Source organism: Vigna umbellata, chromosome 9 (assembly GCF_029865625.1).
Source record: "Vigna umbellata cultivar VRB3 chromosome 9, Vumbellata_1.0, whole genome shotgun sequence".
Lineage (NCBI taxonomy): Eukaryota > Viridiplantae > Streptophyta > Magnoliopsida > Fabales > Fabaceae > Vigna > Vigna umbellata.
This window is the reverse complement of record NC_142173.1, coordinates 2,005,054-2,022,213: the sequence shown is the minus strand read 5'-3', so window position 1 is coordinate 2,022,213 and position 17,160 is coordinate 2,005,054. Positions and strand designations below refer to the sequence as shown.

General features: G+C 35.2%; 3 protein-coding genes across 3 annotated transcripts; 1 reads left to right on the top strand and 2 right to left on the bottom strand.

The window, feature by feature from the left end:
* The first annotated feature begins 625 nt into the window (after nt 1-625).
* Nucleotides 626-2,424, top strand: LOC124842335 (E3 ubiquitin-protein ligase Os04g0590900-like). The gene has a single exon (XM_088099062.1). The coding sequence runs from the start codon at nt 1,339-1,341 to the stop codon at nt 2,416-2,418; it is 1,080 nt and encodes a 359-aa protein (XP_087955188.1). The 5' UTR covers nt 626-1,338; the 3' UTR covers nt 2,419-2,424.
* Nucleotides 2,425-6,992: 4,568 nt separating this feature from the next.
* Nucleotides 6,993-8,188, bottom strand: LOC124842333 (RING-H2 finger protein ATL29-like). The gene has a single exon (XM_047318794.2). The coding sequence runs from the start codon at nt 7,890-7,892 to the stop codon at nt 6,993-6,995; it is 900 nt and encodes a 299-aa protein (XP_047174750.2). The 5' UTR covers nt 7,893-8,188.
* Nucleotides 8,189-9,596: 1,408 nt separating this feature from the next.
* Nucleotides 9,597-13,261, bottom strand: LOC148192303 (uncharacterized). The gene is made up of 6 exons (XM_088098570.1): nt 13,139-13,261; nt 10,290-10,333; nt 10,108-10,212; nt 9,965-10,040; nt 9,779-9,874; nt 9,597-9,692 (listed from the first exon to the last, which is right to left on the bottom strand). Exons 1-6 carry the CDS (start codon nt 13,259-13,261, stop codon nt 9,597-9,599), a joined length of 540 nt encoding a protein of 179 aa, XP_087954696.1.
* Between the last annotated feature and the right edge of the window lie 3,899 nt (nt 13,262-17,160).

Genomic DNA, 17,160 nt, shown 5'->3' with positions numbered 1-17,160 from the left:
TATTGGATTGTGTCACTGTTAAGTCATTCCTTTGGTTTTGTAATGTTTTTCAAATCTAGTATATTGTCAGACCCATATTTTGGCTGTTATCTGTTTTTTATTCGTATGAATATCAGGGTTTTGATCTGAAAAAAGACATCTTGTGTCACACGTATACACTGCTATATTTGCAAAGTTAGTAACACAGTTGGCTATGAATTGTGGAAGAGAGATATTTACTGTTGGATCATGGAGAGAATATATGCAAAGTAGAAGATTGTTGAAGTCTCAGAAAGGAGATATGATTCACGAGGGAGACAATTAAGCACAATATTCAACTGATAACGTAAGAAGTCTTAGTGTTCCCAACACGTCAGTCACTGCTATGCTTTAAGATTTCTTTTTTCTCAAACCCGAAAATTTTGCAATCTATTAGCACTAAAGCTTTCTAAATGGCTCACACAAGTTATTGGTATAGTTGTTTTATGAATTTTTACCGAGAATAGGTAGTAAATTACTAATAACATAGTGGTTTACACTAGCCTGGTTTAGTTGATACATTGAAAGCTGAAACATTGATTTTCAAACTTATCCACTGCTTTGTATTAGATACAGCTAATTCACGGCTACATTGGCTCCACACTTAGGTTGGCACATTAATTAAGTTCATGAGGTAATTTGGATTGGATGTCACCTTACAAGGACTAAATCGTCCTGCTACAAGAATAGTGAACAGCTTAAAATAATTAAAAAGCGAAAAGCATTCAATTTTTATACATTCTCAACCAACATCACCGGTTCACCACCACCTTAGTCTACAAATCATTGTAACCAAGAAAAAGAAACTAGAATGCAGAGAAAGCTAGGGAGAATGGACAAAAAAGAAAAAGAAGGTGAAGGAAAAAAGTTAAAGTACGCTCATCAGCACCCCATTTTCCTTGTCTTTTCCCTTCTTTCCATCTAAGCCCTTTGGCCCCTTTTCCACGTTATCTTTCCCCTATGATAAATTCTAGCAACCATCTCTTTCTTCTTGCCCGGATAAATCTGTAAGATCATTACCCTTTCTTGCTTGTATGTTACTGATCATTGTTTGTAAGATAGAGATTCTGCTAATCTCATGCATATATAAGTTTGCTGGCTGTAGATAGATACTCCAGTTATGGTTTTGTAACTTCTCCACTTGTTTCTACCCTTGTTTGAAGGTTCAATTGTTTTGTTGTCAGTGGTAATACTCTATTATTCATAGCCAGTTTTTATCCCACAACAATCTTTTACCATGTTTATAATATTTACTTATGTGTCAGTACATATAATATACTGCTCCTAACTCCCAACTTCCAAGGTTCTCTTCTCTGAACAATGACTTCTCTTGGAAACACGAAAAGTTTGGTTCCATACATGAACAACAAAGACTGTTCTCAAGGGTTTTGCAGCTTGTATTGTCCACAGTGGTGTTATGTAATCTACCCTCCTCCTCCTCCCTTCGAATTTCCCGCTGATGATTCAAGTCCAAATTTCTCTCCTCTAGTAATCGCTGTCATTGGGGTCTTGGCCAGTGCTTTTCTTCTTGTGAGTTACTATACCTTAATATCCAAGTACTGTGGCAGCAGAGAATCTTCACAAAGCGAAGATCACGAAGAAAACGTTGAATTGGAAGATGATCACAACCCTTCGCTCCACGAGCCTTGGCATGCTCCAACCATTGGGCTAGACGAGGCTCTGATAAAGTCCATAACAGTTTGCAAGTACAAGAAAGGCGATGGGTTGGTTGAGGTGACAGATTGCCCTGTTTGTCTCAGCGAGTTTGAAGACGATGAAAGTGTTAGACTCTTGCCTAAATGCAGCCATGCTTTTCATCTCCCTTGCATTGACATGTGGCTCAAATCTCACTCCAGTTGCCCTCTATGTCGTGCTAGCATATTCACCTTCAATGCTGCAGCAATTCATGTGGCTACCCCAGTCATAGAATTGGGCAGTGGAACTTCAGAAAACCAACATGCAAATGAACATGTTGCTGTTACTACAAGGGACAGTGATTTGGATGCAGTGGAAGGAGAAGTCTCACACGGTGAAGCGGTTCCGAAGACTGCATTGCGTGCTTTGAGTGATCTAGGAAATTTGAGAGGAAGGCATAGTGTAATAGAGATTAGAGATGAAGAGTATGATTCCATCAGAAGGACAGTTTCTATGGATCATTCATTTCAAAGGGGAAATGGTCTTTCTGTGGCTGATGTTCTCCATTTGAACCAAGAGCGTGAAGGATGTTCCAATGGGGCTGGCCCTTCAAAGGGTTCAAGAGGTGAAAGTAGCAAGTCTAGCCATAGAAGAAGGGTTTTGCATTATGTTTTGAGTCCAATTACAATGAAGAGGTCATTTTCTAGTGGAAGATTCTCCCTTAGCAGAAATGGCAGAGGAAGGCAATGGGTTCTCCCTGTCTGAGCAATACATTAATCTCTTTTACTTTTCCTTACTTTTTTTCTTATCCTCTTTATTATGATGATGAAGATCACGAGGTTAATTAAATTTTTGAGTGACGAGCTTATAATGTGAAGTATAATTGAATCTTTATGTGGCGTTTTGATCCGTGTGATAGTAGCTGAAATCAACACTTGTTTTGTTTTCATGTACATCTTTTTGGGTTCGTGTTTTAGCAATTCAGTAAAGATTAACTGCTATGTTTCCCTTGAGTTATTAACTTGAAGGTTTGTGTAGCGCTGCATCAAACACTTTCTATCCAATAGTACTTCCATGTAATTATTCCACTAACAGGAATAGTTAAATGTTACTTCAATCCATCAATTCTTTATGTCAATCGAATAAATGCTTCCTACATGCAATGTATAAAGGATGATACTAATTATGCATCCAATAGTCTAAAGTGCGTTGTATAGTTTTAACTTTCTTAAACAGTTTAACTGTTGTAAATATCTGCAAGGGCCTTACTGTTCAGAAAACTAGAATTCATAAACTAAAAGTATTAAGTAATTGAATCTATTTGATTTTTGATTATGGAAAGAAAAAAGTGATGTGAAGATTATCCATTAACGTGAAACTGATGTGTGCTTTATGATTTTGCAAACATTGTCTATCGTTTTCATATCCGCTTCTGTTAGCCAATTACTAGACCATAACTCTGCGTGTGACACTGAATTCAGAAGTACAGTGATAAGGTATCAAATCAGTAGTGACAGAATTGGTATCAAGGACCGTAACCCTCTCCATTATTATCGGCCCTTAAAAATAATTGTGTCCACCGTTCATACCAAAGCCCTATATGAAATCAAATCAAAAATCATTGTCATGCTCTATAACCTTGAAATTCACACTATACCAAGCTATTTCTGTTTGATGATATTCAATGAATTTCTCAGAGTGCTTGGAAAACGTGTCGTAATTCTACACATGCCTATTAGGGATAGGTCATCATTTGCAAAATTCCAGAATAAAGTGAGGATTTCGAAAGAATTCCAAAGCATGATATCAGTGATTTGAGAATTTGGTCTTAAAAGGTTGAAAACTCGAGAGTCAATGTAAGTTACACATTCAATGTTGAAGTTTTGTTTCATTAATATTATATATCTCTAATAAGTGTAAGTTTTGTATATCCATATTTTCAGCACATAAATTAATTAAAGAAAATAAATTTAAATTTAATATTAAATAATAAATTAATTTCAAACTCATGGCATGCTGCTTTATAGGAAAAGACTCAGTATGTTTTGATGAGTCTTTTTCAAAAACAGTTACGCTTTGTTCGTTTCAAGCGAATTTATTGTTTAGAGATTTGCGAGCGAGAAATTGAGATGTGATTGGCGTTCGTTTGAGCGGATTGAAGACGATGGAACGCAATGGATTTGCGGGATTGCATGATTTGGACATCTTCGCTGAAGTGAGACGATTTGCGGTATGTGTAAAATGGAATGAAGAAACGGTAGACAGTAAACCAGTGCCGCCATTTCCATCACTGCTTAGCTTCTCTTTTCTTCCCTTTCCAATCCACGTTATGTATCAAACAATACAATCCCCAACCCCCTTCTTCCGTCTAAATATATCATCACCTTCAATGAAAATATCCTTGCTTCTTCAAACTTCTAAAACTATTATCTTTTCTTATAAAATAAATAATTATAGATTTAAATAAATCATTTTGGTATTGTAATGATAAATTAGTTTTAAAAGAAATATAAAATAAAACGTGTGATTTCAAATTATCTATTGAAAAAAAATCACAAGAAATGTTTTCTTCTCTTTAAAACAAAAGGAATAACATCCACACTTCCTCATGTATACCACATATCACATTCTCAATGACTATATTTTTCTCTCAAACTAAGAAAATGTCTTTTAAGAAACAACTATGTATTTTAGTTTTATTCTTATACTTTATTTGCATTAAAAAAGGAAAAGCCAAATAATGAAAATGAAATCATTTAAATATTTATAATTAGTTTTTATCATTCAAGGGACAACCAATTTTAAAAATTATTTATAACTTTTGTCTCTTTGTAAGTATTTTTACAATTAAATATAACATTAATAAATAACATTTTATATTATTTTTATAATTAGGGACATTTTGGTAATCTTTAATTTCTACCAATTAAACTAAATTTTTAAATCTATCATATCAATCAAATCCTACACTAATTCTCATTAACTTTACTTCCAAATCCACCCTCAATGATCCACAAATCCACTCAAAAAAACAACTAAAAAATTACTCTCAAATCCACTCAAATCCATTCAAATCATCTCTCCCAAATACACCAAAAAGAACAAAGCCTTAGATAAATGCGTGTGTATATATATAGCTTTCTTGAAATTTAAAATTAGGCTTAATTACCTACTTAGTCCCCATGTTCGGAGGTAATTTGCTGTTTAGTACCCGATTTTAAAAATGTAGGCATTTGATACCTATGTTTTGAAATTTGTATCAATTGAATCCTACCCACTTAACGCCGTTATAAATCTAACGTTTTTTCTGACTGTGTATGTGATTTGTGGACGAGCGGTTATGGACGAGCGTTCGCTTCGTTGGACGAGCGTCCTCTTCTGCCTGACTGGGCGTTCGCTTCGCTGGACGAGCGTCCTCTTCTGCCTGACTGGGCGTTCGCTTCGCTGGACGAGCGTCCTCTTCTGCCTCGCTGGACGAGCGTCCTCTTCGCTGGACGATCGTCCTCGTCGCTCGTCCACAAACGCTCGTCCACAAATCACATACACAGTCAGAAAAACGTTAGATTTATAACGGCGTTAAGTGGGTAGGATTCAATTGATACAAATTTCAAAACATAAGTATCAAATGCCTACATTTTTAAAACCGGGTACTAAACAGCAAATTACCTCCGAACATGGGGACTAAGTAGGTAATTAAGCCTTAAAATTAATACGGTATAAATTAAGATAGTGAGGAAAGAAACTTTTATTAGTTAAAACATAATTTTAACTTTTAGACAATTTTTTTAATTATCTACTCCGTGTAAGTGTTTTTGAAGAAATTTATTTAGATATAACGAAACTATTTGCAGAGCCCATAAACAGCTTAACTTTAGAGGGAGAGGGAAATGATTAACTGATATATGATTTGAGGGACTTTGTAGAGAGGTTCATATAGGTGCAAATATAAATTTTGACCTCTTTGTTCTCTTTTGGGCTTTTGGCCCGGATTTCTTAAGAGGCAAACGAACAAAATAGACACCTTTGAAGTCATTCTAAATCCAGTACTGATAACCATTTAAAACTCTTCATGAATATCAAAGGCTTTCCAATGGAAAAAGTCTGGATATACTTACATTAAATATTTTCCAATTTGAAATTATTTATAACATTATGTTTTTTCTTTCATCTCGTCCTCTTGTATTACTCGAATTTTCATTATATAACATGTTGCATTTATCACTCTCCTTCCTCCAAAATGAAGTGTATATTTTTTCAATAATAATGTTAATTAAAAGAGTAATTAAACAAAATAATGATGTTTTGATAATATTTATATTATATATAGTAATTAATAACTTATTTGTCGACGTATTATCGAGATCATAAAATCGTGGATAAAATATTTATTAGTAAATTTTACCAAATGAATTCTGAAATCTGTGAATAATTATCATCAATTACAAATTTATTAAATATTTTTTTTAATTATTAATAAATTTTGTTAATACTTATTTTTCTTTTTCCTTTTCTTCTTTTTGCTTCTTCTCTCTTCTCTCCTCTTTTTCTTACTACACCTTTATTGCCACTTTTGTTGTGGTGTCCGACTACTATTGTGGCCTCTAGTTCATTATACTCATTTCATCATTTTCCTCCTCCAAACACCACCGTTGCATTACACATCCATTGGTTCCAATTTTCCCTCTTTCTCTCCCTTCTTTTCTTCTTCTCTTCTATTTCAAATTTATTTCTCCTTAATATAAAAAATGTTATAAAACATAAGGAAAAATTGTCATAAAAAATAATGAAAAATTTGTTGTTGAATTACTTATAAATTTCCAAAAAAAATATTTATTAGTAATAAGAATTACAATGAACGAATTTTATTAACGAATTCATTATTAATAAAAAAATATTTGTTGATAATTTAAAATCTAAAATTTGTTTATAAATTTAAATGTATCAATAAATTTATTTTTGTTCGTAAAAATTCGTATGTAGTAATGAAAATTGTTGAATATAGAATATTTGAATAAAAGGATAAAAAAATAGTTGTTAATGTTAATGAATTTGATCGATGTTATCACCCATCTTGTAACAATCTTTCCACTTTTTAGAAATTAACATTATTTTTAAAATTTTTACATTATTTTTTAATTTATATTAACTTACATATTAAAAATAAAGTTATGAGATGATTTTCTATACACTAAGGTATTTATAAAGTGTTTTTAATTTATGTAAATATTAATTTATATTTTTTTCACGTGTTTTTTAGAAATCCTTAAAAATACGATTTTAAAGATGAAAAGATTAGTGCATGAAAAACAAGTACGAGAACAAGGAACGAAATAACGAGGTTAAGTATTGTTTACACCATTACTGCAGCTATCAAGTACAGTTTGAACATAACCACAGTTACTACAAGGTGCAAAAGAAGGCCCAGCCATGTCTTTGTAAGTAGAACAACTCTTGGAGTAATGGTGCCCTCTTACAATTTTCAAAGCCACATCTTGTGGCAATCTCAGAGTGTATTTAGCAGCGTCATCGTCATCATTAACCATAACTATGGAATGCCCTGTCGAGTGTGAACGTGCACTTGCAAACTTGTCTCGCTGCATGCGCACATTCATCGAACCTCCTTCATCACCATCATCGTGTCTCTCGTCTCCATCATCTCCATCATCACCTTCTTTCACATCAACGCTCACGTGCTCGCTTCTCTCGTGTTCCATATTCTCCTCGTTTTGCTCATGAGGTCTCTGCGCGTCGGTGTTACTTGACTGGGAATCGAGATCCGTTCGGCAAACGGGGCAAGTCCTGTGCGAGCGGAGCCAGGAGTCGATGCAGTCCTGGTGGAAAACGTGGCAGCAGGGGGTTAAGAGACGCAGAAGGCAGTCCTCGTCGAACTCCAACAAGCAAATGGCGCATTCGAGTGAGTACTTCTTCTCCGTGCGGAGATCCTTCACGGTGGCGTAGAGGAACGTGGGGAACATCCTTAGCAGAGAAGGGTCGAGGCCTCTGTGGGGAGAGTCGCGAGGAGAGAGACGGACGATTGTGTTAGTGGTGGAGATGTTCCTGAAACAGCACCTACAGAAGTAGACGATGCCGACACCTAGGAAGCAGAAGGCGGCGACTGCCATGGTGGAGAATATCAAAGTCGCCGGGGTGATGTGCGACAGAGATGGCAGTGGTGGCGGTGGTGGCACTTTGTAGTTCTCTGCTTTGATTTGGGTGAAGACATAGTTGGTTGTTTGCATGTGTGAAAGTGGGGTGAAGTGGACGGTAAAGGTTAATTTTGTTTTATACTGTTTTAGTTATTTTTGTTGGGGGTGTTTTTTTGAAGATAAGATGGTTAGAGTTACGCGTGGAATGTGGAGAATGAAGGAGTTATAAGTGAAAGTATTTTTAGGAGTAGAAGATGGTGATATTGTTGATGTGGTTCGCATTGAACGGGTCCTTATGAGGAGGACCAGGTTGTGTCCGAACACTTTCTACGATAAATCTCATTCAGTGAACCTTTCTACCATTCTGAGTATATATATAACTATCTTTATGGCTCATTTCAAAAGTCGTTGCATCAATGGATAATCAATTATTCACTTATCATTAGAATTTTCTAAGTTAACAGTTAGAGCGTGAGCATTCAAACGTTATCTATAATTTGGATATTAGACTTAAGGGCTTTTGTACCAACAAAATTGACCTAACGGTACCTGGTATCCGTAGACATCGAACCACAAAATAATCAAAGTAAATTATTGACTGGTGATATTTTCGTAAATAAGTTGAGCATATAGACGTCGGTTAGGAGTCCTCGATGTCTATAATATTATAGACGTCGGTGCCCCTCCTAACAGACGTTTATATGTCTGACAGGTATATGAAAAATTCTTTTTTTTAACCATATAGACGTCTGATCCCGCCACCCCGACGTCTATATAGAATTATCGATGTCAGCCCCCATGTCATAGACGTCTATATGCCTGACAGGTAGGTGAAAAGTTGTTTTTTCTGCCATATAAACGTCTAATCTCGCTATCTACGTCTAAATAGCCTGACAAGGTAGGTGAAAAGTTGTTTTGGACGTCGACTCCCCTTACGTTCGACGTCTATATACACCGCGAATATTACTTTTTAAATCGAATCGATGTCATATTAGTGAGATCCCCTACATCTAGTCGAGAATAGACGTCGGTGCCCCCTGCACCTGACGTCTTTGTTCCTGTTAAATCAGAAATTGAACCCGCGATTACGCGCACCTTATCGTCTTCCTTCTCGCCTTTTCTCTCTGCGGTATTGCATTTCCAGGTGCTATTTGTCTCTTTTTAACCGTTTAAACTTACTTTTACTCCAATTAAATTAGTCTTTGATGGATTATCTTCCATTTGAATCGATTAAAATGTGTTTTCGTTGTGTTTTGGTGTAGTTTTTCTCGTGTCTTTGGGTAGCGTAGTAGCACCTTCTCCCTTTTGCTAGTTTTCTCGTAAGGAACACTAGTGCAGCGAAGGGAAACGACCGCGATTGTGTTTGAATATACGTTACGGTTTTAGAACCGCGACATATACGAGCGAGGTAAAAAGTCTGGGACTTTAGGCCGCGGTTACAACCGCGATAATAACCTGGGGATATGACAACGGTTCTTTCTTGAACCGTGACCAAAACCTCCCTTTTTTTAAAAAAAATTTCGTGTAACCTTTGGCCGCGGTTCCAACTGCGGTAATAATGAAAATTTGTCTAACCTTTCTACCTCGGTTTTGGCCACAACCGCAGCCTATTCTCCTGCAATTTTTTTTAATAGCAGGTCTGTTTTTGTGATATCCACTATCACCAAAAACAGACCTGCATATAAAACAATATCATAACAACACAGATTCAACACAATAGTCAATATTTACATCACATAATGTACAAAGTCTAATAACTATAAATCAACATGTTCTAATGTATTTTAAATCTAATAACTATGAACTATTATATAATCTAACTAAATGTTTTGCAATTGCTTTCCTCAGAAATATAAGTGGCTTCTTAGGAATTGGAGTAGAAGTCTTGAATCTCTGCACAAGACAATTGTTATTATTAATTAGTGTATATGAATTCCAAATGTTGGAAAAAATCAAAATTCATTAAATTTAAATATTACCATTTCCCAGCCTCTTGTGATATAGGCACAAATAATGTGGGTCATCCAATACATTACATAGTATCCACACTCATATGAACCATTATGTCTCTTACACTACAATATACCATCACAGTTGTAAATAGTTAGTGAAAATCATAAAAACAAAACAACTATAAGACAGTATGGCTTTAGCATATGTCAAACCTTGAGAGCAATCCATGCAGGCTTTCTACTGTTAGCAATTGATCTCCCAACCAACATCATACTTGCTGAAATAGAACTATATATAAAAAAAAGGTTTTAGCATTCATTTATATAACAGAAAGTCCAAACATTGAGGTTCTTACCAATCAACTGCTTGTCTGAGATGTTTGGGAGGAGACTTGTGCAATGAGCATAACCACAAAGAATAGCTCTCCTGTACAGAAATAACAAGTAGCTGCCAGTGGCGCCTAAAATTCATAATAACTTAATTATTATATATTAAAATCACATATGGAACTTTATTATGTTAACAAAGTTCACTTACCCAGATATATAAGGAATAAAAAGTATGTTCTTCCCGCTTGCAATCTACAATCAATTCAATTATACAATCAAACAATTAATAAACATTTAATTTATCAATTCAAACATTCAATCATACATAATTATTCATATTCAACACACAAAAAATTAAAAATTAACAAAATGAAAATTAATAAACAGAATAATACAATCATACAATCAAACAATTAATAAGCATTCAAATTATCAATTCAAACATTCAATCATACAATATTATTCATATTCAACACACAAAAAATTAAAAATTAACAAAATGAAAATTAATAAACAGAATAATACAATCATACAATCAAACAATTAATAAGCATTCAAATTATCAATTCAAACATTCAATCATACAATATTATTCATATTCAACCTACAAAAAATTAAAAATGCACATAATGAAAATTAATAAGCAACTAATAGGAACTTGGGAGCGTGAAAAACCACAAAAATAATGAAGAAGATTGAACAACCCGCGGTCTAAACGGAACAAATTTAAAATAAAAAACACAATACCTACAAAAAAATACAACAAAACGTAAGTTTGATAATCCGAATCAATAAAAAAACGTATCAAACCAACCCAACAACTAAAAAAAAAATCGAAAAAACTCTGGCGACTAAAGCCAAATTTGATCGGATACAAATGTAGGTGATGAAAAATGAGGAAGGAGGTCCTTCTACAGTGACGACGGCGGTGCAACGGTGGCGGAAGAAAGAATGGAGAAAGATCACGGCGGCAAGAACGTCGTTGTAGAGAAAATGGCCGGAGACTCTTCACGTTCGAAACTGTTCGAGGAAGATGAAACTGTTCACTCTGTAATATTTTTTTAACCTAATCAAATGTTACTACCGCGGTTCATTAGAAAACCACGGTAATAGAGGGGATACGACCTCAGTTCCCAACATAACCGAGGCCTATTCTCTTAAAAGGAATTTAAAATTGTTCTGAAATGGTAATTTTGAAATTTGTTTTCAACCTTTATGACACGGTTCCCCCACCTAACCGAGGCCTATTCTCTTAAATGTTTAAAAAAATTTTAGATCAGGGAATAGGCCACGGTTCCCCCCAGAAACGAGGCATATTCCCTGACGGTCTGACTTCAAAATTTATTTCAGGACTACTTTGGCGGGAATTTCAGAATTTTGCAAGGACAATAGACCGCGGTTCCCCCCAGAATCGAGGCCTATTCCCTAACGGTCTGACTTCAAATTTATTTCAGGACTGCTTTGGCGGGAATTTCAGAATTTTGCAGGGACAATAGACCGCGGTTCCCCCTAGAACCGAGGCTTATTCCTTGACGGTCTGACTTCAAATATATTTCAGACTGACTTAGGTGGGAATGTCAGAATTTTGCAGGGATAATAGGCCGTGGTTCTCCCCAGAACTGAGGCCTATTCTCTAACGGTTTGACTTCAATTTATTTCAGACTGACTTGGGTGGGAATGTCAGAATATACAGTCTAAAGGTATATACGGCTGTGGTTCTGTTGCAACCGAAGCCTATACTGTCGATATAATTTCAAAAATGCCATCGCACAATATTATGCTCCGGGTTCTGGTTAACCGATGCATAATGTGCGCGGTAATAGATCAATATTTACTAGTGGAAAACTTGCGTCTTTTGGTTGTCTTATAGCATTTCAACCCAAAACTGAACCTAGGTCCTTGCCTAGTTCTCATGTCACCATATTCGTTTTCATTGTCGGTTGGAATGAAACTAGGCAAGGACCCAGATTCGGTTTTCGGTTGAAATGCCATAATAGATCCAAAAGACGCAAGCTTTTCTTATGACGAAACTAGCAAAGAAAGAAGGTTCTACTACGCTACCCAAAGACACGACCTACAGTAAACGTCGATTAATGCCATGTCCGACGTCTATAGAGCCCTTAGACGTCGGTTTGGTGTAATCCGACGTCTATAAAGATGTCAGACCTATAGAGTCCGACGTCCGACCTATAGAGTCCGACGTCCCATTAACGTCACCCATAAAGACGTTGGATCGGGATCTGACGTTAAAAGCCCAAAATAGCAGACTTTTAAAGTCCCTTCTGCATTAGTGCAAATTAGGCAAATTTGCCTTAGATATTATGGATCTAGGCAAAAAATTTTCAAACGGCAAGTCGTGGGGGGCCCAGACGACTTCCAATGAAGAAGTTGTGCCCCCCTACATGACTTCATCCTGTAGCGCTGACCAGGGTTGAAGTCGTGCACCCCAAAAACAACTTTATGTCGTTATAATCGATTACCAAACATTGTAATCGTTTGCCTGCTGAAGTCGTGTAAGGGAAAGGGGAAGAAATCTGAATGGTAGGAGGCAGGGGGAAGCAAGCCGGACGGTAGGAGGCAGGTGGAATCAGGCTGAACAATATGAAGGTTGATAGGATATAAGGCAGTAGGACACGAGCCGAATGGTTAAGGCAATGGGGTTGAAGGTCCGAAAAGTTAAGTGGGGGTGAAGGACCGAACGGTTAAGGGTACGAGGGTGCAGGACCGAACGGATAAGGGCGTTGAGGGAAGGAGCCGAACGGATAAGGGATTTATCGAATGGTTAAGAGCGTTGGGGGAAGTAGGCTGTTGGTTGATTATGGGAATTGTTGTGTCTTAGATTGGGAAGGGTTTCTGTTGTAAAAGGGAAACCCTTCCCAAACTAAGACACAACAGTTCCCTTGTTCAACTGACCGACTCCTTTCCCCAACGCCCTTAACCGTTTGGAGTCTACTGCCTCGGTTGGGACCTAAACCGAGGCAATAGAGTGTTTTTTTCTTTTGCGCAGCCTTTTCCCGCCGCATCTTCCCTCTTCCGAGCACTCCCATTGTAATTCACCTCCCCTTCCTCCGCCTCATACTCAAACCCCAACCCCATCACCTCATTGTCAACATCATCCATAGCAGTCCCAAAATCCCCATCCATCCCCAGAAACATCCTTCCAACACCCACGAAGCCCATTACAAAATTTTATTTTATTTTTAAAAAGAAAAAAAGAATTTGGCTGGAAGTGTAAATTCAGCAAACTAAAGGGAATTACATTAAAAGGAATTACGTTAAGATGAAATGAAATTGTATGTTGTTGATATGATCTTGGGTTTAAGGCCACTTGTAATCGTTATTATCCCAGAGGTACCCAAGGAAAGTCTTGGCGACATCCAAGCTTGGAAAATACGTCCGTTTAAGGAATATCTGAGTCAACGAGTTCACGTAAAGAAGAAGAAGAAAACTGTTGGTTATACGCTTCGGTTCCCCTGCATAACCGAGGTAATAACCCATTTTCGAAAAGTTTGTCAGATGAAAAGTCTGACTTACAGAAGAGAGAGGAGATCTAGATTTTTGTAGGATTATATGTGTCGGTTCCCCTATAACTGAGGCAATAACTCTCTTACGCTTCGGTTCCCCTCAACCGAAGCATATAAGTTCACAACGAAGCATATATATAAGGCGTGTTAAAATCTGTTTTTTCTACTAGTGCTTATAAAAAAAACCAGACTTAAGAAATTCATGGAAGTTTGTAAGAAGTTTATCTTTCTTTCTATTTTGAATCAAGTGATTTACACTACGTGTTTATCTTTTTCTTCTGGGAGTGATGGAACCACCGGTCTAATTGCAATTAGAAGCCAGAGTCTACAAAAAAATTAACAAAGAATACAGAGAAAAATAGTGATTAAAAAAGAAAATTTTGTTCGCCTGTCTCGATTTAAGATGCCCCTTACATATTTATCTTTTAAGTAACTATGACACGTATTTTCATTCATTTATATATATTATAAAAATAAAATTATTATAAAAAAACTTTTATATATTTAAAAAAAGAATAAAATATAAAGAAAGATAATATTAAATAAGTGTAAAAAATTTATCTGAATCAGAAAGTATTCTTTCTCTTATATTTTTGCAAATATTCATACTAAAAAATATATTATATTCTAAATAATTATTAATTAGTTAATGTGAAAGATGGACCGTTAGAATTATTTACAATCTTTAAAATAATAACAAAAGGATAATACTAAACTATCTTATCAAAAATAGAGAAGACATACCACTACATATCCTTACAATATATATATATATATATATATATATATATATATATATATATATATATATATATATATATTAAATATCTTTATAGATCAACTGCCAACCAGAAATATTTGACCTAATTATCTTAATATTTAAAATATTCAAAATATAATATACATTACAAAGAGACGGGGACCAACTCTTAGAATCGGAATTTTTAATCATATAGATATAAATAACGACTTTGGTAAAGAAAAAAAATTACTTATGCAAAAATAAGAATAATTGATAAAACAAAATTTAGGGACACTGCGTATAGTTGGTTATTATAACTTGTCACCGTATTTAAAACTAAAACCAAATCAAAAGTGTACGCGCATCGGTCAAATCAAAATACACTTCCTAGTTCACTTTTTTTGGTTGATTTAAGTTCGAAGACTAAATCTCAACTTATTTTAAGATAATATCTAACTATAATTAATTCATGTACATAACCTAAAAACACTAGTAGCAAGAAATTATAAATTCCATATTTAACTTGGAATTTTAAACAAAGAATCAACCGATTAAAAAAACCAATTGAATCCCATTGTTGTTGAATTAGCTTGTTCAAAGGCTTGAATCACCGTAAAAAAGGTAATATAGTTTTTTCAACTTTTTATCATTAATTGTGTTCAATATTCAATCTTTGGATGAGTAGTGGACCTTCCTGCTTCTGGCAGGTCCTTTTCATACTTTTCAACTAACATACTCTTATTGCCCTTTTTTTTTGTTTAAAATTCATGCTTTCATGCTTCAATCAATAAGGTCATGATCGATAGAAAACAATTCACGTTACCTGTTTTCTACATCTAAAGAAGAAAATATGGGCACCAATGTGTTATATCATTATTAAGTAATTTATACTAATTTTATTCTAATAAAAGAATTTTAAAAACTCCAAAGCACTTATATTAATAAATAAAAAGCATTTCAAAGAATTGAAAGAGATAATATATTTAAATTATCAATTGTTAAATAATATAAGATTATTAAGTATATGATAGCAGAAGTTTTTCGTTAATAATAATTTTGATGTTGACGGAAAAAAACCTTTTGGAAGCATCTATATGCTCCAAATATCTCACTCAGTGGTGCACTGTTGGAGTATGTCCAACCCGGATACTGTAGTCCTATCCAACGCAATTGAGGAGTTACTTTCTTTCAATATCACAACTTTATATCTTTAAACAAATATTTAGATACATACGTGTTTATTATTTAATGTCGGGAAGTGTCTTGGAATAAAATTACCATAAATAGAATTATTTAATTGCTTCTTTCATGCTAAAGTTAAAAATGACTCTTTACTTAAATAATTAATAATTCAAGAAGATAATTAGACTCACGTTTTAACAAGTTTTTAAAAACTTATATAATGAATAAATAAAAATATTTACACATTTATTATGATTAAATAATGTTTTTACATGATACAATAAATATATCAAAATATGGTTATGATAAACCTTTTTGTTATAAACACACTAAAGAGAAATGATACAAATTATTTTTGTTTATATACAACGATTTATTAACTATACAGGTGAGAAAAAAACGGGGTCATTGGTTCTAAATCGAAGTAGTATGTGTGGGTCTTTTCCCTTAGTTGGCTTTGAACTAAGGCGGTAGATGTCTTTTTTTATTTTGTTTTTTCAAAATATTGGGTCTTTTGCTTATTACAAATCATTTTTTTCTTTTTTTATCTGCAATGAACAACGGAGGTAGTGACGAAACGGATGAAGGCGGTGACGAACGGCTAAAGGCGACGACGAACGGCTGAAGGCAGCGATGAATGACCGAAGGTAGTGACAAACGCCCGAAGGCAGCGATGAACAACTGTGACGGCGGCGAACGACACGTGGCGACAACAAACAACGTTTCCCAAGAGAAATAGAGGCAACAACGTTCACTCGACAGAAATGGAGCCAACGAAGATGGAGACCACACCAGGCACTTCGCATGAGAGAAATTGAGGCCACAAACCAACAACTTCGCCTGAGAGAGAGAATGATTGTGCGAGAAAAAAAGAAGGAACGTTAGGTTAAAATTACATATGACGACGACTAGTGGTGGTGGCAGCGGTAATAGCTAATGGTAGAGGCAAAAGCGATGGAACAATAAGGAAAATGTGTTTGCGTGAGATGGGAAGCAGTTCGCATTCGCTCTTCGGTAGAAGAAGAAGAAGAAGAGTGAAAATGTGCTTATTGTTTTATGGTTATGGAATATAACTATCAGAGAGGCTATTACCTCAGTTATAAACAAAATCGATGCATAAACCTTCCAGAAAAAAATTCAAAATAAAATTGTAAATGGAAAATTTGTAAATATCTACTAACTATAGGTCTCGATTTGCGGTTAAACTGAGGTAGTAGAGATTGACAAAATGGATTTAAAATGTTCAAAATCAAAGGCTGTCAGTTTCTAGTAGGACATACTACCTCGATTGGTCAGAGAACCGAAATAGTAGGCCTATTTCAAAAAAGTTGTTAGGGTTTTTTGCTTCGGTTGGTTAGTAAACCGAGACAGTAAGCCTATTTCAAAAAAGTTGTAAGGGTTTTTTGCCTCGGTTGCTTAGAGAACCAATGTAGTAAACCTATTTCGAAAAAGTTTCAGGGTTTTTTTCCTCGGTTGGTCAGAGAACCGACGCAGTAGGTCTATTTCGAAAAAACTATCAGGTGAAAAGTCTGATGTACATTGGGTCAGTAGGGTTTTTTGTCTCAGTTGGTCAAAGAACCGAGGTAGTATACACCTTTAGGCATCGGTTCGCACTGAAACGAGACATATAG

Bases quoted from the DNA above. Each gene is read 5' to 3' on its own strand.
- LOC124842335 (XM_088099062.1), top strand. From the start codon at position 1,339: ATGACTTCTCTTGGAAACACGAAAAGTTTGGTTCCATACATGAACAAC.
- LOC124842333 (XM_047318794.2), bottom strand. From the start codon at position 7,892: ATGCAAACAACCAACTATGTCTTCACCCAAATCAAAGCAGAGAACTAC.
- LOC148192303 (XM_088098570.1), bottom strand. From the start codon at position 13,261: ATGGGCTTCGTGGGTGTTGGAAGGATGTTTCTGGGGATGGATGGGGAT. The intron at 10,334-13,138 runs GTGAATTACAAT...AATTGATTGTAG, and splicing joins ATGAGGCGGAGGAAGGGGAG to ATTGCAAGCGGGAAGAACAT. The intron at 10,041-10,107 runs GTAAGAACCTCA...TTTTATATATAG, and splicing joins CTCAGACAAGCAGTTGATTG to TTCTATTTCAGCAAGTATGA.